This window comes from Oenanthe melanoleuca, chromosome Z (assembly GCF_029582105.1).
Source record: "Oenanthe melanoleuca isolate GR-GAL-2019-014 chromosome Z, OMel1.0, whole genome shotgun sequence".
Lineage (NCBI taxonomy): Eukaryota > Metazoa > Chordata > Aves > Passeriformes > Muscicapidae > Oenanthe > Oenanthe melanoleuca.
The window spans coordinates 33,842,203-33,865,179 of record NC_079362.1 but is presented as its reverse complement, the minus strand read 5'-3'; the positions used below and the strand labels follow the sequence as shown (position 1 = coordinate 33,865,179).

General features: G+C 42.5%; 1 protein-coding gene across 3 annotated transcripts in view; it reads left to right on the top strand.

The window, feature by feature from the left end:
* The first annotated feature begins 447 nt into the window (after nt 1–447).
* The window catches only part of ABCA1 (ATP binding cassette subfamily A member 1), a 90,997-nt gene continuing 68,467 nt past the window's right edge, over nt 448–22,977 (top strand). For 2 of the 3 annotated variants that reach the window (XM_056514651.1, XM_056514649.1), the window contains exons 1-3: nt 9,675–9,798; nt 15,338–15,479; nt 21,367–21,460. In XM_056514651.1, the coding sequence (XP_056370626.1) occupies nt 15,414–15,479; nt 21,367–21,460 (160 nt within the window). In that variant the 5' untranslated portion in view covers nt 9,675–9,798; nt 15,338–15,413. Of the gene's footprint in view, nt 538–9,674; nt 9,799–15,337; nt 15,480–21,366; nt 21,461–22,977 lie in introns of those variants that run through there. The other variant, XM_056514650.1, reaches the window with a different exon arrangement.

The window sequence follows — 22,977 nt, the reverse complement described above, 5'->3', positions numbered from 1 at the left end:
GATGCTTCTCGACGCACCTGGGAGCGCGGAGTTTCACAAAAAGCAGCGAGGGCTGGTAGAACGAGGAGCGGCGTCCAGCCGTGCGGGGCCGGGGCGGACATACCCATCCTCGCACTTTGTTTTTGGCTGCATTGTGCACGCCCACATGGAAATCGCCGCGCCCTTCCCCACACCCCCAATAGCAGTCGCTGCCGAAGGAAAATAAAAACAAACAAACAAAAAAATTAAAAATAAAAAAAGGGGCGCGGAGAACAGGATAAGAGAAAACCAAGTAACGAAAGAGCAAAGAGAAAAGGCTACGGCGACAAGACCCCAGAGGGAGGCGAGAAGCGTGCTGGGCGGCCCCGGCCGTGAAGGGGCGGGCTGGCCCGCCGGGGGCAGCTCCGCTCCGCACCGCCCTATAAGAGGCACTGCGGGGCGGGGGCGCCCGGCAGCGCTGCGGGGCCGGCGGCGGGGCCGGAGCGGAGCTGAGGGGATCGCGGCGCGGAGCAGGCGGCGGCTCCCCTCGGGACCCACGGCTGCCGGCCGGGGAGGGAGGTACGCGGGGGGACGGGACGGGACGCGTGGCGGGCAGCTGTCGGGGGGGCTCCCCGCTTGTCCCCGCTCCGCCTGGAACGGGCGACGCAAAGCGAGAGGGACAGCGCAAAGGAGTGGTGGTGGTGGGGTGTTATTGTTTTGGGGTTTTGTTTGTTTATTTTCTTACTGCTTTAGGGTTTTTGTCTTCCGACGTGGTGCCGCTCTGTGTGCCGAGCCTGTCGGCAGCGCAGCTCGGAGGATGGTTTACGGCGTAGCAGGGCATCGGGAGTGGGCTAATAAGTGTTTGCGTGTGTGAGGGGCGTGGTTGTGCGTGCTTATTTTAAAGAGAAATAGGTACTTTATTTTAGCTTATCCTGAGCCAGGCGACTCTGCCTTGGCAGCGCTGGCGGAGTGTGGCTCACCTTACCGCTGCCTCTCAGCCCCGGAGGGTGCTGGAAGATAACGGGAGGGCTTTCATCCCTTCGCTCCTACGCGAATCCTCTAAAGTCGCGGGGGTGGGATAAGGGGAGGGCCTTGGGATGTGGGGGGAGCGTAAAAATAAAAAAATCGATGTGGCTGCCTTTGTGATGGGCAGGAGGCTCAGTTCTATGCAACAAATCGTGGTGCTGCGTGCCAGACTGTTGTGAAGTCTGGAGTGCTACACTGCAACCTATCATCAGACTGTTGTTACAACAGACGAGCTGCACAGCAGCCCAGATGCTTAAAACATGCCTGGAAAGATACTCGGATTCTAAATAAAAAGTTCTTTTTAAACACCGTTGTTTCCTAGTTGTATCCAGAAGTGCCCTCTTTCCTGCAAGCTGTTGGTCTGGGAGATTCTAAAGTCTGTACAAAAACACACTTAAAGGGTCAAAGTTGATTTCAAGTGTATTGGAATAGACCTCGCTGAAGCCAGAGGGATGCAAGCATCTTCTAAATTAAAGCCTAAAATGAGTTGAACCTTTTTGAAAATTACTGCTATGGATTAATGCATTAAAATTTATTTTCACCTTTGAAAACAAGTTGGTCCTGCAGAGAACAGCCATGTCTTGGGGATGTTCCATTAACAACAGATGGTCAAGCCTGCTGTTGAAAGGCTATTGTAAGGGAACAGTCTTGCTCGGTTTTGAAAGGGGGTCATGATAGCAAACATTCAATCCAAATGCTTTTCATGCTTGGTGCTTGTGGCACAGCTTGGCTCCCTAACAAGTGGAAATGGCAAGGTATACTGACACTTTGCTGTCACTCAAATCAGTGCATAATTCTGTGATGACAGAGTAGGATATTAAGCTAAATGGGTAGTACCTGGGACTCTGCAGTGTTTAACATCAGATAAAAGTGGTGTTGGTGGGTAGTCATTGTGCATATTTGAATTTTAATTTATGTAAGAATGACTTGTGTGACACAGTCTGTATCTGCTATGGGCAGGAGCTTGATGCCTTTATTCTTGACATGAAGCACCTTGTTTCTTGTAATCATATTTAGTAGGGCTGATTATTGTAAAAATCAAAAGTCAACCCTTAACAACAAAAAAGATGGTGCTATAAGTTCAGTAGCATGGAACACAAGTGTTGCGTAGTAGAATTTAAATTGAACTTGTTGAGAATAATTACCATTAAATAATAAAATATTTTGGGTTTTGTGCTCATTATAGGTGTTCTGAGGGGGTTACTAACTGGCCTCTGTACTGTAAGAAATCAAAATTTGCTGTAATTTGGCACTAGAGTGTAATAATCCAGGAGCCAGCCCAAAACTATTCACCGTAACTTTCCTCTGATACGTTGCTGCTGAAGGACATGTAGGACATGTATGATAGTTATGAGACGCAAACACATTGGGTGTAGCTATATGTAAGACTGTAGTGTTTCCAGGAGTCATGGTAATCTTTTGGATATTAGCTCCAAATTTCCTCTGAATAGAGCTGCATAGCAGTGCTAGAAGGTGTGTTGAAAGTTTCTTAATGGTCTGTTTGGGCGCTGAGGCACATTTATAAATCAGTGTGCCATAGGCAGGTGCTAGCAAGCCTTTATTATAATGCTAAATTTTTTTCAAACCCCAATGTCACTCAGTGCTCTATTGGTGTGATCAGAGACTTACTTGATCTGGCACCAGATTTGGTATATATCATCACTGTATATATATATGTATATATAGTAGCTCCTGGTGCTGAACTATTGAAGATGAAATGCTGTTGGCTTAATAAAAGGTCAGTAAACTTATTTTGGCCTTTGTTCTAGGAGCAGCCTTTTCTCTAACATTCCTTAGGCTGTATTTCTCCCTCCCTATACGAGAGGAAACTAGTCTGTGGTTCAGGAATATGCCTTCATGATTTAAATAAAGTGACAGCAGCGCTTCTATGCAGATTCTGTGTTGAAGCATTCTCACCTGTTAATCAAGTGTAATACACACATTTCAGAAAGGAAGTCTTCCCTTGCCTATATCTCTGCAAGGCTGTTCTCTCGCCAGTGAGTTCACCTGGCAGAGTTAGACTCACAAAGACATAGCAGAAGGAGGAAGGTACTGAACTCATCCATCTGTGGCCAAATACAATCAGTTCTGCTAGTGTTTATTAAGTGCATTGCACCATGCAGGCACAGTATTTCTTAGGGTGTGGTTTCTCCAGAACTTTAATGCAGAGTAATTGAATGTTGCTAGTGAGCTAGTAATGGACCTGCTTCATTTCCCTTGGTCTGCCTATTCTTTTCTCTCCCTGTCTGTTTCATCCTTTGTGCAGGCACTGGAGTTCACCATCCAGGGTGAGTAATTGAAAACAAACTCTTTTTTTGCTTGGTGGTTTGTTGTTTTTTAAAAATCTTTTTTCACCCCAGCATCCTGTGTTCAGAGACTTATCATGGCTTTGTAAGCACTGGTGCCAGCACAAAGATAATGACAGAAGGGAGCAGAGAGGGACCCAAATTACCACTTTGTTTGAGTAACCTTGAAGCAGGCACTCTCAGTGTTTGTGTAGGTCTAGGCTGGGCAACACACCAAATCCTGAAATAAGTCCAGAGGCCATGGCTGACAAAACATCGTGTTTGTCTTTTGCTGGTTATTCTTGATGACTCCTGTGAGAGGAGCTAGAGTCAGGGTTTACTTTGTTAGGTAAAACACGTTTTATATATAAGATATATTTTCCTTGATTATCTGAGGCTGCTAAGGAATCTGCCTACTTTCTTCAGGTCTGGCATGGCAGAAATTTACTTACTCTAAGATCATTTCATATTTATGCCAGCTAAGGATTTGAATTCTGAATGCTTGAGACTTTTTTTAGTGAAGCTGATGAGCATGCACATCTGCAGTTACTGATACTAAGAGTATAGATAAAAGATACCATGGTAAGACTCTGTTTCTAGTGTTTAAAAGGTGATCAATCACATAAAGACCTATAAGTTAAAATGTCTTGTTCTGTAGTGGCATTCTTGCTTATGTTGATTACACAAAAGTAATACTGATAATTCAGAAGAAATATGGTGACTGAAACTACTTAATGGGGTACCTGAAGTATCTGCTTCCTTTTCTTTAAAATATATGGCAGCAAAGCTAGTCCTTTCTTTTTTTAGCATTTTTGATGGGGAGAAAAAGTATTTTTGCTTACTTCAAGGACCAAGAGAGACGTAGTAGGATGGGAAACGGTTAATACAGCTTTTCTGACACAACAGGCTAACACTGTAGAAAAAAAGGAAGCATTCAGATCTTTATTTGTGGGTTATTAGCAAAACAAGCTTGATCATAGGTAATAAGGCATGTCAGTTTGAATTGACTTAAGTATCCACATACAAGTTGACCTTTTTCCTGTTCTGATATTTTTCTGGAGGAGTGTTGCTTAGCAGAGCTCTGCTTAATGCAGTGAGATTGGTTTGCTTATGCTGACTTTGTTAGAGAACAATTGAAGTAGGACAGAAAAAGGAAAGCAAAGAGTTCTCCTAAGGCTGTTCTGGCTTGGGCTAGATAGCAAGGTTTTTCTCTGTGAAAGAACAAAATCAGAGCCTTTTACCACACAGTTCAGAGATCATTCTGGTGATCTGGTTTTCTTGTTAGCAAAAAGAAGGCACAGTTGTATGGAAGACAGGTGGCCATAACCTGTTAGCACTCCACTTGCTTGACTCTCTGAAACAACTTGCAGTTTTACTAGCCTGTTTCCAAATGAGTGGTTGCTTCCTGGGAGCAAGGAAGCGAGGCATGCATCTCATATTCATTGGCATAGTACCTCTTGGGTTAGTAAAGGTCAAAATCAAGCCATGTGGAAGGTCTCAGAGTGACAGTCTTGGTGATGTAGGTGACAAGAGCAAGATTAGGGACCAGGAAAACTTGGATCCCAGCATCTCTGCCCTTCCTGTGATGACTTGAATGTTTCCTCTTATCTGCTTTCACCATTGTTCTAGTGATGGCATGACCAAAAAGTTTTTACTCTTTATGGTAGAAGTCAAAGTGTGTTTCTTCTCACATTCAGCAGGTAACACCCATGTCTCTTTTTAAAGACTTCAGGTTGTGTTGCTGGGTTCAAATCCAATGTTTTTAGACATATGCCTGTTTTTACAGTTTAATTTTTGTGCCTTAACAAGAAACCAGCAAATGATCATTTATGTTCTTTGAGAGCTATATTCATGAGGAATACGTTGATATTATGGGGATCTATTGGTGGCATTTTTCTCTTTCTGTTATTTCAGTTATGTTCCTGCAACCAGATTTTGGCTATGACTGCCAATTAAAACAGTTAGGACCAAACTTGAATGGTTTAAAAAACCATTATATAGTAATAATATAAGTAATAATATAATATTAATAATATAATATAGTAATATTATAAGAACTCCCCTCATCCAAACAGTAAAGCAGCACGAAGCTTTTCTGAGTGCAGATCCATGGATATTTCTAATTGTGGTACTAGTATAGGTGCCAATGTTCAAAATCTGCACTTCCTCTGAATGCAATGTTCTTATCTAATAAAATGAATGAATGGATCCTGAATTTGTATTTTTATTCTGCCGATGGGAAAAGTGTTTTTTAGTTGTTTGTTTTAAGGTATTTTAGATATTTTAATTATTCTTTACTCTATTAAATCAGAGTAGCAGTTCTTACTGGTTTGTTTCCCATCTCTCTCAAACATATATTTAAATATTCATGCTAAAGTAAGCAATAAGAGTTTTTCTATTATGTTTGGAGAGATCTAGACTTGCTTCTTTCTTTATCAAACTAATGCAATCACCTGTCCACCATCAGTCTTCGTATTTCTACAGATTTTCTTTTTCCCAGATAATTTATTTCTTCTCTTGATTGCCATCCCTCTCTCAGAGCTGCATTCCCTATTCTTGTGATGTACTCTTCATCTCTACATCTATTCTCCCAATTTTATTGCTCTATAAAAACAAATACAGTGGCAAAATGGGGTTGTCTGTTGCAGTCTGCTTTGGCTCCAGTGGATCTTTCTCAACACCATTAAGGATATTCTAAACTTAATGTAAAAAATTTGTTTTGGATTCTATATCCATAAAAAACTTGCAAAATTTCTTTTTGTTCACCTTGCTTTTTTGTAAGCTTATTGCTTTTCCCACTTCATTCTACTTCTGCACGTGCCTGCTGTTTAGAGTAATTTAGTTGAAATTTAGTTGACCGCAGCTCTTCAGCTCTGCACTTAGTCCCTTGAAACTTCAGTAGCAAGCTGAATCATCTCTGTCCTGGAAACACTTCTGAATTGTGAGGTGCAGCTTAGGACTTGAGCAAATTCTGCCGTCCTTCTTTCCTGGATGTGTCTGTGCATGATGTTGAATTGGGCATACATTAGCCTGCTTTGCATGGCTTTTGGTGCCGTGCTCACCCTAAGGATCCTGCTTCAGTGGCAGGAGTGCAGCTGGAGCTGAAGAATAGAAAGTGTGAGTAACAGGTGTTTGTTGTGTGGGTCAGGCAAAACGGGAAGATTGGCACAGGCTTTCTGGCAGTGCTCCGAGCTAACTGCCCTGTGCCACACCTGACTCAGCAGGTATGCGGGCTGCCTTATCATGTGTGCCAGCTATTTTCATATTCTTCTATGAATAACTTTAGAGATAAGTGGTTATTGAAGTCTGTATGGGTTGCCAAGATTGATCAGAAATTCATTCCTCTTCAGCTGACACTCTCCGATTTCAAAAGTACTTGGGCATCTCTTTATCACTTTAGTGGATTACCATCTTCTGTATCAGCACAGTTGGATGGTAGCCATGTGGGAGCCGAGGTCTTCTTGTAGGCTTCACAGGCTCCAGCTCTGCTCAGGCTGACAATGGCTGCTAAATACTGACTTTGCCAGTTTATTGCTTTCTTTCGTCACTGTCATTTCCTTTCATTGTGCTAGGGGCTTTTTCTTGGCTGATGTTTTTCTGTGTGTTTCAGGGGATATTTTTGTTTCATCTGTGGTTATAGCTGTGCTACAGATATCGTTGCAGTTGTGCAGATATCAAGCTTAACAGACAGCTTATTCTTTATGCCTCTGAATCTCATGGGCACCACTGTGATGTTCTCTAGTCTGTAACCCATGTTGTGTTCTGGTCTGTTACTGAAAACATGCACTGGTTTATGGCATGAGGTTCCCAAATGGCAAAGATGGAGAGGAGAATGACACTAGTTTCTTTTCATATTAGAGGGCAAGCATGCACTCAAACTGCAGTTTAATCTTGTACTGAACACTGTTGGTGTCCTCATCTTGTCCCAAGATAAACAGCATGTTCAAAAAGAAAGTCCTTTCCAAAAAAGTACTTATGAATGTGATGACAAAGGCACAAGGCTTCATAACTTTGCTCAGTAGAAGATAGAAATATGCCAGATGCTTCAGTTACTCTGTAGTAAGATCATGGAGTACCTGCCAATGCTGCACTTTTTAAAACCAGCATCTGGCTGATTAGTGTGACCAGGATGTCCTGTGGAAGGGGTGGTGGTTGAAAGTGTTTCTGTCCTAACATTGTCTGAGCACATGAATTTCTTTTGGAAAATGCTGCTTTCTTGGGGAGGTTGTGTCTTCCTTCTTAGCTTTGTGGTTGCTGCCAAGCAGAAAGGTACCTTTTGCAATGTGAAATTCTTTACCCCTTTTTCGTAGTTGCAGTTACATTGTCTTTCAACAGGATGTGTCAAAAGCTGGAAAAAGTAACTGGGGCTGTAGCACAGGTTTTTGCAAACTGTGTGCTGACCATACTATACTTGCTCAGAGATCAAAGCTTAATGGCATGAATTGAGCTCAAATGTCGCAATTATTATTTTAGCAGGATGTTCTATTATTTCTACATTCCACTAGAAAAGAGCCATTCTTTGAGAGCCAAAAAAAAAAAAAAATCATCTGCTAATATGGACTATGGATTTTTGGACATTGGCCGTGATAAAGCAAATCACATTTTGTGTTTGTTTTTGCCCAAGAATGGACTATATTCTTGCCTTTTTTTTTTTTTTTCTTCCATGGGGAAAGTAGGGGACACTCAGTGTGATGTTGGAAGTTGAAATGTTTCATGTATTTCACAACCTTCTAGTGGAAGCTATTTTTTTGTGAAATAGATGGCTGCATTTCATCTTGCGTGTTATACTTTACACTTTAGCAATCCTCTTGCCTAAGTGCATGCCACTGTCCCTTGCTTATGGTAAGTCCAGCTGTGATGCATGCAAACTTAACTTCTTCCATGGCATTAGAGTTGTGTTTGTGTTCTTCAGTGAGCCCTCTATAAGCATGCTAGAAGTAAGGAGAGCCAGTTGTTGTGGTCATTCTGCTAGGCAGATACTGCTGACCTGTGAAAGGTTTTTCAAAATTACTTGGCATGTTGTGTCACAAAAGAAGGTTGTAAACCAGCAGCCACTTTTGAAAATGTGCATCTGTGTAAATGTTGTACTCTGAAAAATGTAGTCCAGTCTTTATTATGAAGCAGTTTGTAAGCTAGTGCTTTCCTGTGTGAGGAACTGTCCCATATGTTATTTTCATGTTGGTAAAGATGGGCCCACTAGTATCTCAGAAGCACGTCCTAACAGTTTGGCTTTGACAGGAGAGGCTAGTTAGATACTCTGAACAGTTTAGGACCAGGACTGTCAGTGCTCATGGTATTAGTTTTGGGCCAGGTCTTTCAAAATTATCGTCTGCTCAGCTGTTCATAGTGCAGCATTCAGAGGAGCTCAGCACATAATATACTGACTTATGAAATAACCATTAGCTCAGTTCTCATGCCAAGGCTAAATAACTCTAGAAGCCCCTTTCCGTGTTGCCTAAAGAATCAGGAAGAGAGATTTCTGCTCCTAACGTGACTTTGTGTTGAGAGCGAGTCATGTCAGAGCAAGATCCAGGCTTGCTTCTCTGTATAGTACCTAGGGCAGCAAGAAGAGCCTAAGACTGGGCTTGGGTTCTGTCACTAGCTGTTTTCATAGCAGCGGTTCCAGCAGGTTGTGAATAAGTGCTTTATTATTGACCTGTGCTGTAAGGAGTCCTTTTCCATTAGTTGTGTCCAATAGTCTCTGAGGTTGGAGCTCCCTTAAATAACAATGAAATTGTTTTTTTGGTGTTTTGTAGCTATGTGCATTCTGCCTTAAGGGCCTGTGAATGAGTGAGATGCCATGTGTCTTTGACCAGAGGTGGCAGGTTGCTAGAGGTATTCCATGAGACTCTTTCATCAGCTTCCTGGTATTTTGGCATTGTCCTTTAAACGTTGGTTTTACCCAATTTTACATATTCCTCAAGGAGGGAAAACAAGTTCAACTTTATAGCCATGCTGAAAGCCATTTACTAGTTGCCTTCAGTATTAGTAAGCATTGGAGAACAAGACCAGAATTTGTTTACTACCTAACCGAAGGCCAAGTAGTCAATGTGGGAAATAAACCAGTAGGGGATCTTGCCAAGAACTGCCGCTAAAATATTGTTGTTTGTCACCCTAATCAAATTCTTGTCTGCTGACCCAGAAGCTCTCCTGTCACTTTACTAGGAACAAGGAGCTGGTGTAAACTTTGCGACATGACCTGGGTGATTTTGAAGAGGAAAGCACTTCTTGCTGAAGGATTCTCTAGATGGAATAGAAAACTTTGTGTCCCGTATTCATTTGGCAAAAGGGAGAGAAATGTCCTCTGTCAGGAGGTTGTGAAAGACCAGCTTTTAGTGTCTGTGTGCCTCTGGTGATAACGATCCTGTGCCCCAGGCAGGAGCCCGCAGGTCCAAAGCTCACACCTCCACTGCTGATCCTGCACTGGCTGTGACTGCTGCAGGCTCTGGCAGTGCTTAAGCCAGGAGACCGACGTGTGGGTTCTGATGGTTTCGTTCTAATCTCTGCTTTTGCTTGCTTGTGGCCTTAGGTGAGTTGCTTGAACTCTGTGCTGCTAATGCTTTTTATGGCGCCTTTTTGTAACCTATTTCAGGTTCTTTGGGTTCAAAGATTGCTTTAAAAGATCAGTACTGTTATTTGTATAAAGTTGACATTGTTCAGGTGGCAGTTTCCCCTCTTTCCTAGAGCTCCAGTAGATGTCATATGTTTTTTGACTGCTTGGAAGTTTTAGAGATGGGAATGTCAGATTTGTTCCTTTGGGTTTTGCAAGCTTAGTGTGGCTTTAGATCACAAAATGGACATTACTTTTGGTTCTCTGTGCACTGCCTGTTTCCGCTGGGGATTTTATGTCTAATTAGGTCTCTAGCAGCAGGACAAAAATTGCTTGCACTTGCCCACAGCTGCTCTTTATCTAGCCTAATCTTAATATAATTGGGATCAATGCTGGTTTTTTTCTTCTAGTTACAGCTACTGTGCTGGAAGGAGGGAAATCCTGGTGTTTGGCAGAGAAATGCCCAGGCATTAGATCTTGATTTGGGAAATGAGGATTTAGTTCTGGGCTCTAAGACTTAATTGCACCTCTGTTACACTAGTGCCCATCCAGGCCACTGGTCCTCTGGTGGTTTGTCTTGTGTAGATCAAAATATCAGTTCATGAGTCAAGCCCTTCTGTCCTGCCTTCATATGCACAGTTCTTGGAGGGATCTGCTCTCCACTGATGGCACACACATCACTGAGGGACTCTAGATCTGGGATTTGCAGAATTCACATGGCTCATGAAATTGTTTCCTTCACAAAATGCAGCTTGACACTACCTAAAAGAAATTAAATGTCAAGACATTTATCAATGTTCATAAAGAGGATTATATTTCTTCAGAAATCTGATGTTTGTTTTAGTTCCTTCTTTTCCAAAATGAGTCTCATTTGACGCAATACTTGTATAGAGTACAAGTTATTTTTGTTATATTGGAGTAAAGCAGATGTTCACATTTTTTTGTCTGAGGTGGGACACCAATGCTAGATTGTCTGCTTGTGAGAAAGGAAAAGCTCTTGTAGCTCATAAGGGCATCAGATGCAGCTGTTAGATTGGTACTCTTCATGGCCACTTGGTCTGTGGAGAGTTGCCAGTGGTGGTAACTTCTGTGATAAGGAAAAATTTAAGTGAGAGGACAGGGGCTGCTAGCTTAATTCATGGAGGCCACTGAGCCTTCCATCAACTGGTGAAAGCTTTTTAGCTCTGCTGACAAGGAATTAGTTTGAATTGTCTGTAGTGTCTTGCCAGAGCCCTGAAATGTTCCAGTCTCATTAGGTTTGGTAAGTTCACTTTGTTCTCTCTTGAAATAGTGATTTAACTTTTTTTTTCTCTAGGGGAAAGGTTTTTTGCCTCCCCAAAGAAAGCAAACAGCTGCATTGTTTGCAGAAAGCTGCTTTTGAAGGCTATTTTATGTTTACTTAGTACTGACACCAAGCATGGGGGTGGGGAACTGATTTTCTGCCACTTGAGCTTTTTACTTGCTAAATCTACAGATGTAAAAGTACATTTATTTAAGAGGGATTAGGTCTGGAGATTGTTGGTATACCAGCTAATGGACTTTTCAACAGCCATTCTACTTTGAAATACAGCTAGCACCCTGCTAGAGAGAAAGGGCTGGCCAAAGGATGTGTTTCATTGTCATCATTTACAGAGGTTGCCCTGTAGCCTAACTTTCTCTTGAGTAATTTTCTGAATTGCAGAAAATGAGATGAAATTGCAGCTGTGTAGGCTGGGGAGGCTGTTCAGGATTTCTGCAGCAGGGCAAAATGTCATGTGCAGGGAGTCTTCTGCAGAGGCAGACCATGGGACAAGTGTGTGGAATCTGTGCTTTAATTGTGCAGATGGGTGTTGTACTGTGGGACTTTATATCACAAGAAAACTAGAGATATGGAGATGAATTCCTGCAGGTTTTCTTACTCTAGACAGAAAGCAGTATTTCTCCTTCAGGGAGTTCCGGATGAGTGTCAGGAGTGATCACTGGTACCCGCTGTTGGCTCAAAATTTTACACAGGTGAGACAAACGCCATCATTGGAAACTAACAAAGTTTTGGCACTGCAGTAGTAAATGGCAAGTTGTATTCCCCAGCATGTTGAACTTATCAGACTGGTCTGAAGTGAAGATAAAGTGGGACTTTAACCAAGCTGGAAATGTTGAATCAATCAGTTCTCTGCATCCCTGCTTATGGTTCTTGCCTATTGTGAGCTGAAAGAACATCTGAAAGGATGCTCTGCCATTTCCCTCTGATACTAGTTTGCTGAGTGCTTTCTGATGGATTAGTAATTCAGGTGAACCTAGTTAACTTCTGTCAGCAGTGAACTAAGTATGTCAGGTTCTGTGGATGAAAATCAGAGGTGACTAGTAACAAACCTGTTCCCTGGTCTGGAACAGATACTGGCTGGGACATACAGTGTCACTGCAGCTGTCACCCAGCATGGCTGGAAGAACTGAATACACTTCAGGCTCAGGTGTTGCTCTCGATTGATTAGTTCACTGTTAGGCTCCACGCCCTTCTTCAATGCAGGGACTTAGCTGATATGCCTACATCTGGGCAGTCCTTGAAAGTCAGTATTTTTATGTCATTTGAAACTTTTGTCCAAAAAGAACATGCCAGATCATTTGTTTTGTTCCCAGTAAAGTCTAGCTTAACTCCAGAGAGATTAAGTTGAAGCAGGTTGCACAGCTGAATCTTCCTGGCTGTGCATTCTTCTGCTGGTCAGCTGAGATGAGTTAAATGATAAAATATGTGCCCTTAGCTCTCTACAGTTTGCTAACATGATGTGAATGTTACAACCTCTATAACGCAGTATTTCCATGTTCTGCATCCTGTGGCAAGGATTTAGTATCTGAATTTTCACTGATATGTGTTAAACCAGCTACTCTTTGATTTGCTCATTGCACAGACTGGTTGAACTTCTGTTTTGCCTCTGTGCAGAGTATTAAGGTGCAGGAGTAGAGTCTAATTCTATTGATGAGAACACCAAAAGTCCCTTTGACTCTCCATGGGATACTTTTTCTACTCTTCCTGTGGCACTTTATTCTTATGGGTTTTGATGTTTGCTTAGTTTCTGGAAAGCATTGGAAATTAGTTTTTTTGCAGAGATTTAACACTACTGATGGCCTGAGTATGAAGTATGGAGTGGATACTCTGAACACCCTTCTGAAGATAAACACCTGTTGCATAACTACCAGTGACTGGAAGGCTTTACAGTCCCTTCCAGTCCTCTGCTTCTGTATGCCAAACAGTGCAGTGACTGCAGGATTAGACTCAGGCAGCAAAGATTGTTTTGTGGCATGGTGGGCAGCACAAAAAAATCAAATGGAGGTCTGTGGCTCACAGACCAGTACCAATGTCCTTGTGGAAAAATGCTTGAAAAGACCAATTATCTTAACGTTTTTAGAAGGATTTTTGTACCACATTAGTGATCAGTAAGAAGTAATCCAGGTTTCTCTTTAGACTGAGTAAAAGTGTTGCCAAATCCCTTAAATACTATGCAGAAACTTAAGCATAGAGGTAGTACGGAGGAGGGGTAACAGTATTCCCTACTTAGCTTTGTTGCTAGGTTGATTGCAGTTTAGATATGTCATATTGACATCGAGAGGAGGTGCTTCAAAGACCCCCCCCATATCCAAGGCTGTCTGCAGAAGTGTGCCTTGGTCCATGAGCATGTGTGCATTCATCTGCCAAGATTTTTCCTCTGAGATTCCCTGCAAAGGGTGGGTCTTTTCTCTGCTGTGGATATGCCAGTAGCCTGCCAAGTGCCTTTCTCTAAGTATGTCTGGGAATTCATGGTCTACCAGCCAGTGCACACATCTGCAGTGTGTTAGTGTCAGGGTGCTCCAGCCAGCAGGATGCACTGGGCAGGGAAGGATGGCTGTCCTGTCTGAGCTGGGCATCTCTCTGTGAAGGAGCATCTGTGGAGGTCCTGTCAGAGAGCTGGAGCAGCACCTGGCAGAAGGTAATGAGCCCATGCTGACTGCAAGCTCTGCTGCTGGCGTGCTGGTATGGGGTTCAGTTTGTAAGGTTTTGTAGGCATCCATTACCTGCTCTTTGGGTCTCTGTACTGGCGCTAAGAAACACTGTTGTCCTGTTGTGATACTACAGTGTAAACATCTACAGAACTCAGTGTAACAGGTTTATTTTTGTTAGCCATGTTAGAGAAATTTTTTTGTAACACAGACCTACATTATTAAGAGACAAGTTTTTAATCTGCAAGTCATTGTAATAATGGAATTTACTTTTGGATTAGACTTAAAGATGGTAGTTGTTCATCAACTCAAAGCCCATATCCAGAATTTTTCATCTAGTCTTATTTCAATGTAGGACTGGTTGGAGCATTTCCTGAGGAAGTCTTATGTTCCTAGCACATTTATGGGTTTTAGGTAGTCTTTTCAATACAGTTTGCAATCAGGCATGCGGCTCTGAATCTTTGGGCTAGGGTGCTGTTCTGTGGAACACCAGAATCAAAAGTGTGTATTCCCAGTTTAACAGGTGTTGGGAAGAGTGGTTGTCTTGGTGTTTGAATCACATGCTACTCATCCTCTTAATGCTGCTTCTGTCAACATAAATCAGAATTAATTTTAAAGTGGATTAACTAAGTTCCTGTGCAGACACTTCCTGAGGATTCAACTGCTCTTTATTTGAAGTGGCCTTAAAATTCAGAAGTAAATTAAGATATGCTGAATTAATTTTGGAAAAAAGGTTTAATGACATTTAACTAATATAGTGAAAGCTCACCTTAGAGCCTAGAGATTGAGCTGGAAGAGTACATGTACCAAGCCTATACTATGTTCTTATTAATTGCCACCGAAGAGATCAGTTTTTAGAAATTATTATAATTAATATTTTTTAATGCTATTGTGCTCTCATACTGTAGGAAGATGCACACTTAACACATCTAATTCACAACAGTCTTGGAGGCCAGGTAGTTGCAAGACCTGAACACTGACTAAACAACAGTTTTCTATTTACTTCATCTACTCTAGCGTCCTTCTTAGTCACTTGCCTTGAAGGGAATGAGCATTTCTCCCTTGCCTGTTAAGTGCACAGCACTTTCTCCTACAAGCAATGTCTACTGGACTTCAAAACAAAGGCTTTCCTAATTTGGCAGTCAGTTTTTTGCCATTATAAAAGTAAATATGGAAAGAGGCTTTAAGGAAAAAGGTTGTTTTGTATCCTTCAGTCTTATTCAGAGGGATCTTTAAATTGTTTTTCAAAGCCTGTTATTTATTCTCATTCTGGGCTGTCCTTGCTCTTGGAATTTCTGGGGCAGAAAATAAGAATTCTATTGAAAACCTCTTTTTGTGTTTCGGAGCTCAGAGATTAGAAACAATGAGTCTAAATCTGAGCTTACTGAGACCCATGAAATGTGGCTGGAGTGCATGGGGTAAGAAAGAAGGCAGTGGCATGTTCTGTGGAGGGGCTGCAAGGTCACAGAGTGCAGCCTCTTCTTTCCCTATCTTATTGCCTTTTCTGTTTTGGATGACAGAACTTTTCTCTTTCAACTCTTTTCCTGTTTTTTTTCTTTTTTTTCACTAGTTAATGCCTGGCCACAACATTTGTACTGTACTGCTGCTGCTACACAAAGGGAGCTTCTAGTCTTTGCTGAAGGAAGATGGCTTTCTGGACACAGCTGGGGTTGCTGCTATGGAAGAACTTTACCTACAGAAGAAGACAGACTGTAAGTATTAGCCCAAGGGTGTTTTGAGATCTTAAGTAACTGTCTTGTAGCTTACAAGACTATACAACTTTTCAAGAAAAACAGGGAAATATCCTGTATGTTAATGTTCCTCCTCTAGAGATCCCTGCAACTGGTCTGGCTTTGGAAAGACCTTATTCAAACTGGACAGGGTGGTGGGTGTACAAGAACCAGAGGGTTTGAAGGTACTCATGACTTCTGTCCTGTGTTCCAGTGTGGGAGACTGTTGGAGTACTGCAACACTGGTGTCAGATCAGGCAGAGAGGGTGCATGACTCCTGTGTGCAGCAGCAAAGATGTGAAATGAAAACCCATGCTGGGACCTGCTCTGCTCTGTGGTGGGGCATTGCCAGGCTACAGGGATGTGCCCATGAGTCTAAAATCTATTGGATACTGCAAGCTGCAACATTGGCAGAAGTGGCAGAAGCAGTAGCAGACATCTCCAGTCACTTTAATCATTGAGAGAATCCCAAACCTGCCATTTAACTTTACAACAGAAGATATAGATTAAGTGGCTGGCATGAAGCATGTTCCTGTATCAGCATGAGGATAAACCCAGGCAAATGATGTCCTTCTGCCAGGGTGTGTCTGAGTGGCTAAAGTACTGTCCTCACCATCTGTTAACAGTGTGGAAATTTACCTGTTAAGAATAGTCAACACAGAAGAAGAATTTCTCCTTGTGATAAAAAGGGCACAGGAGTGTGGATCCAGTATGGTGTTCTTAAAATTCTTTTACCTTTAGATTGAGACCTCATAGGTTGCTATACCTCTTGCAAACACCTGAAAGTCTGAGAAAGCATGGTATTGAACCTCTAGGGGTTTAGGGAGTACCTGTGTTGGACAAGGGCATGATTTGTGCAACAGGCTTGTTCAGAGGATCTGGCTTGTTAGATCTGACCTTGAGGAGGTATCAGTAGGGAATGTGAAAGGAACACGAGTTACTGAAGTGGTGAGTGGAAAGTGGTCTCTGATAAGCTTTCTGAACCCTGCAAATGTCAGGATGCTTGCCAGCTTGTTGGGTTGGGTTGTTTTAGAAACTCAGTGTCACAAGGGAGGAAAGGCTATCATATTCACCGCTGGTAATGGTCACAGTCCCTGAAGCCTTCACTCAGGTGTCTGAAGCTTATTTTTATAGGACTTGGGTCCAGTGAATTCAGAGCTGGAGTTAGTCCATTCTTAAATAAAACAGACAAAAGGGGCTCATGGCCTCTGTCTTTTCTTATGTATAAACAGAGCTGCCAATGACAACAAAGTTTTTGTTTTGCATGTTTTTGCCTTTCATGGATCCTGATCTCCCTGGACAGGACTGCCTACCAGAGAGGTCAGGGACTGTGCCAACTGCACCAAGTGAGGCTGTCTGCTCTCCGGATGTGGGTCACATCCTGGCCTTGTGAACAGCCTCATAGTTTAGAAAAATGAAGCTGGGAAAGTAGTCTCCAAACTGGCTGTGACTCTTTAAGGCTGGCTCTTCTCAGCTATTGCCCATGTAGCCTAGGCCCTAAGAGCTAAAAGTACTCTTCCTATCTTGCTACTGGAGGTCTAACTTTTGCCTATTACCAGACTGCCATTAGAAAGTAGGGGAATTCTAGAATGTTGTGGGATTTTCTGGAGTGATGTTTAAATGAGGTAAACCAGGACGCTATTTCAGAGGAGCTGATTTTTACACTGAGAATGATGGCTTAGTAATTTTTTGGCAGGATCTTCTGAAAATAATAGAATCTTAGAGTCATTAAGTTTGGAAAAGACTTCCAAGATCATCGAATCCAGCCTTTCTTGAACACCACTATGCCATCTAAACTTCAGCACTAGGTGCCATGTCCAGTCATATTTTGAACATTTTCAGGGACAGCAACTCCACCATCTCCCTGGGCTGCCTGTCCCAATACCTGATCACCCTTGCAGTGAAAAAACTTCCTGATGTCTAGCCTGACCCCTGACACAGCTAAAGGCTATGTCCTCTGGTCCTGTCACTAGTCCCCTGGGAGAAGAGGATAGCCTCCATCTTGCTGTAGCCTCATTTCAGGCAGTTGTAGAGAGTGTGCCTCCAGGCTGAGCAACCTCAGTATTGCATCAGGTGTGAAAAGGTCTAAGTTTAGCATGCATGTCATGTCAAGGTAGCTGTGGGTTTACTGGGCAGCAGAGGTGAATTCATGTCCTTTGGTGGTGCCAGACAAGTGCAGTAGGGTAACCTTTCTGGATCTGCTCAGCTGTTTCTGGCAGCTGCTGTACTGGTTTCCCATCAAGTACCTCAGAGGGCATGAAACTGCTCATAATCTCTATTCCACATTTATTGTTAGTCATTTCATAATGAAGGCCTGAGACATGGCTCATTTTTGTGGCACTCCTTAGTTATGCAGTGGTTTTCTCATTAATGGTTCTCATTTGGGACTTACCTGAAAATACCAGGAGAAACCCACTTAACAGGAAATGGCAGAGAAGGTGCAGAACATCTTCTCTCACCATGCTGTTATCATGGCTGCACAGTTCTTTCTCTTTGCTTTCCCATTGGGAGACTGTTGTCCTTGAGTTATGCTGATGAAGGCTCCCTCCCAATTTGTACTTACTTAGCATAGAAATAGTTTGATCCTTACCCTTCTCACGAAAAATGTGGGCTAGCCTTGGCTTCCCACTGAACCATCTTGTTGGCTGCTGTGAGTTTGGGCTGCGTTGCGAAAGCTGGGTTCAAAGCTCACCCTGATGTGTGCAGTTCAAGTGTTACTTTGTACTGGATAATTTCCAGCAACACTGGAGTGGGGGGAAGGAGCTCACACAGAGAGAGAGAGAGGAAAGAAAAATCATGTTCAGGGGTCACTGTGTAAAAACATCTCTCTCCCTGGTTTCTTGCAAATGAGGAGACACCTCCAATTTGCATGGAGAGACTGGTCAGCTTCTGGTAGCTCTCTGCATTGAAACTGGACCATAAAGGTGGGAAGGGGAGTTGGCAGTGGGATGGGGTGATAGTCTGCTTAGTTCTTGCTCAACAGATTTCCTGTTGACACAATGTAGAGCTCAGTGTTTAATGGCATCCTGAATCAGACAACTAGTACAAATTTGGCATGATTTAGGGATTAACCTTGGTAAAATTAGGACAAATTTGTTCTTAGCTGAATTCACCTGCTGTGCACGAATGAGATGTTCCTTCTTCAACTCCAGATGGAGCAGAGATAGGTGAGGGGTTGGGTGCTTGAAGATTCATTTCATTATTTACCAGGCTGGTCACACAAAAGTAGTACAGGAGACTTGATTTTTCAATATCTACTTAGACTGAATCTCAGTGAGACATGTTCTCTTTTAGTATCTTTGTGTCCTTGTCTGGAAAGGTCACAGTGGATGAAAAGTGCTGTTGCAGCAGGGTCAGGAAGCAGCAGGGGAGGGAACCTGCTGACCTTTAGGAGCACAGGAAGATAACTCAGGTTTTGTTGTGCAGCAGAAGAGACTTTTGTGAGGAGTCTCTACTGACATGCTTCTGGCTCTCTGATCTTGTTCCTGTGCAAGCCTCTGGTGCAGCAGTTGCCAGCTGTCTCTCACAACGTTGCATTTTGGTGCCTGCTACGATGCCTGCCTTCAGCTGTGAAGGTGCAGCCTGGTCAGTCTGAGCTGCATCCCTCCTTTCTCTATCCTGCCAGAGGCTGTTGATGTGCCAAGTTAGGTGTGTTGTGCATGCAGCCCACACGTGGTTGCCTTTGTGACTGTGTAACCAGGCGTGCAGAAGAGGAGTTGTGTGTGCAGGTGCCCTGTTCCCCCTTCAGCAACAGGTTGATATTTCTCTGAGCAAGCCAGGGCTTGAGCTCAAGGGCATTTTCTTTTTAGTTCTGTAGCAGTTGCAGGGCTGTGAGAGGCTATCTGTCCACACTGGTCACCCCAGGAAGCCTCCACAAGCCCAGCTGACCCTGCTTTCCCCAAACAGTGTAGCAGCAGTTGTACCAGGGTGTACACAGAAGGCTGTGTAGAGCATGACCATTGAGGCTGGAAGACAATGGACTTGTCCTGGTTTCATATCCACTTTTCTGTCAAGTGGAGGAAAAGTCCTGCTATGCCATCCTGGCAGCTGCTATAAGAGTACCCTCAAAACAGAAGCAGACTAGCTGTCTGTGTCCTAGGTCTTTGATCTCTGGGAGCCAGAGCACTGTTTAATGCAGGTGGAAGCAGGCTGCCGGTGTTAGTGGCTGGAGTGTGTGCTGCCACTACATTGTATATTGTAATAAGAGACAAAGGTACTGAGGCATCTTCCTGGCGCTTCTGTTAGTGTGGTCTCAGTGGAGTTTCTTACCCAGTAGTTGTAAATAACAATAACAGTACAGTTGTACAATGACAATAACAGATGACAGAATATTCTGAGTTGGAAGGCACCCACAAGGGTCATCAAGCCCAGCTCCTAGGAGGATGGTCCGTATGGGGGTTTTGTTGGCAGCCCTGGAGCTGTTAGCACCATGCTCTAACCAGGTGAGATAATCTTAGGATCCAGTGGGTAACAGTATCCAGAAATTATCTTACAATGACTGGCACTGTTACCAGGAGTGCCTGGGAGACTGATGCTCAATTTTTTTGCCTTTTAGATAGCTGTTTGATGTCAGCTATGAAGGGTATCTATGAGAAGCCATCCTACATAATTTCCTCTGCTGGATCCAATGGCCTTTGTTTTAATGCCCTGTTTATACAGTGTGAGCTTCTTTTGCAATACAATACTTACCTAGAAGTCTCTGACCTCAAAGTTCACAGAGTGCCTTATGCTGAGTGTTAAGAGTCCAATTTTAGCTGTTACTGATGGAACATGGAAAAACACATTTGTGGGTGGGTATTTTGCCTCCCACTGGATTGCAGGTCTTACACTGACTTTTAAGGAGAATGATGTAGATATCTTACTAGAAAAGACTGAGATTTGCAGGAAGTAAGTGAAAAATATTTGTCTTCATTTGACCAAGGAAACACTCTGTTCTCCTGCTAGTAATAGATGAGAAATATGTGAAGTAGCAGCATAAAAAGTTTTCAGATTTTCCTTGTCTCATAGCTAACTGAAAGTACATGTTTGGGCCATCTTTCTGGAGTGGGAAAGTATGGATGTGGCTAGTGAAGGTCAAGTCTGGGAAACTGCAGCTAGTGTCTCAGAAGCTCTAGGCCGGGGAGTTGCTTTGTCCACATGCTTCTGTGGGATGTGACACAACTTAGTGAATATTTCTGCACTTCAATTCTGTCTAAAAAATGTTGTGTATTTAATAGCAGGCCTTTTTTTCTTGTCTTGTCCCTCTAAATAATTGAGTTCTTTCTTTATTTGCCTGATACTCACTGCCTTTTTGTAGATGACCTGCACCCATGGGTGCTGCCTATCTTCAGGAAAACATGTAAATTGGAAGAAAACAAACTAGATATGAGCCTAATCTTATCAGCTCTGCTTTCTAGATACCAATATATTTATGCAGTACTAAAAGAGTTGGCATAGCATGCATCAGCACTTTTTCCATGTCTGATGTGTTAGGGTAGAAGCTTAATGGTCTACTGTGAGAGTGGAATATAAGTACCCCACTACCTCAAAATATGGGATACAAATGTTCAGCTCATTGCCAGAAAGAATCATTGGGAGGTTTCTTTTATTCAGGGGACAAAAAACTATATAAAAAAGCCAAAAATAACCCTTAAGCACATCAATTTTAGTTGAATAACTGGCACATATCAATGAAAAAAAATTGCAATTCTTTGCAGATTATCCTCTAAAGTTGGAGGAACAAACTTTTTGATCCTGGAATGTGTAGGAAAAGCAAAGTGAGACAGTTCTTACAAAACTGTTTTGACGTACAAGTGGATTGTCCTAGAACTTCTGTTCTGACCTTTATTTTGAATATGATGTCTTAATACTTTGCCTTTATTGTTTCCAGTTCCAGCTGCTGATCGAAGTTGCCTGGCCTCTGTTTATCTTCTTCATCCTGATCTCTGTAAGACTTTCATATCCGCCCTATGAGCAGCATGAATGTAAGTACCACACAGGGCAGCTGCACCCAGAATGCTTGTTGTTTCATTGCTAGAATGTAATAATGCAACTGGCAAGATGCAAAGAGCAGTGGTTCCCTACTTCAGTCAGAAATCTGCAGGAGGGCTTAGTAACTGCTTTACTTCCACCTCCAGAACTGCAGTTAACTGGTGCTGTTGTTCCAGGACTGTACATTGCTGCTCCTTTTCTTGCTGTTTCTCATTTTGCATTTATATTGCCTGAGAATTTGCTGTACAACTCTGACATATCTGTAAAACCTGCATGGAATCCCAATCTTATTTTTCTTTTTTGATCTGTGTGTGACTTAGCATAAAAGAATGCAGTGTTCTGATCTCTAAGAAAGCAATCTTGTTTCCAGGTAGTAAAGTGCATTAATGTACCACATTAAAGATTCCATTACTTCAAACAATTACAGTGTCAGCTCTGCATTTAGTAGATTCAGCAGTCATACACTGCTGACAAAAAAACCAATTCTACATTTTTCTTTGCACATTAAATGGGTACATTTCTTCTTTTCTTTCAAAGGAAACTTGTTCTTTATAAATTATTATCTATAGGCCTCTATAGGTTGCCATTTGATTTAGGAAGTGTGACTTGTTTATTAGCAACATGATGTCGTTTTACTGTGTTTGGTGACAGTTTCATACTGCAATTAACTGATTGTGGAAGAGCTCTGTTTATCTTTCCTTAGCCTGATTACTGCAAGGTAAGGCTAAGGGTCAGCAAAACATGTTTCCAAAGGGCCCACTGAAGTGTTTCTTTCTTAAAATGAGGAAAGAACTCCCTGTCTTTGCAGTAACTGGGGCATTTTGTGCTGTTTGCTGGATGTTCAAGCTGGTATCTTTTAAAGCTGAGATGTTAGTGTTTGCAGTTTCCCATTACACTTTGGACTCTGCTGATCCCATGTACTGCCTAACTCGCTTGTTTCAGCACTCGACAGCACAGTTGAAGCTTCTCTAAGTTAAATCTCATACTTTACATGGAATTTGAACTGCCTCTTCCGACTGAATGCTATGGTGGCATTAGGAGATTTACCTGTAATGTAGACATGAAGCTGAAGAGAAGCAATAAGCAGTCTACTCAGCTTTTATAAATAACTAGCAACCTCAGTGGTAATGAATTTCAGGTATGGCAGGGCAGTATATAAACTGAAACATAGCAAGGGCTGTGATTTTTGTAGAACTTGGTTTGATCTTGCCTTCCTGTAAACATCACCTACCAGTAGCCTTCCTGTAAAACATTTGCTCTGGCTCCATGGTGTTGTAAGCATAGTTTTGAGGCTTTCACCTGCAATCCTTTTCCCTTACCATTTATGTTGACTGTTACTGCTTTGCTCACCTTCTTACATTCTTCTCAGCAGTTATAGAGAGAGGGCATCTGGTAACTTTTAATTCATGTCTCTAGCTAATTCCTCTTTGTTTTTGAAGGATGTCTGGTAACAGGTTTCTAGATAGTGTTGTCTGGATTGGTTTCACTGAACGTTCACTTCTGCTGACAG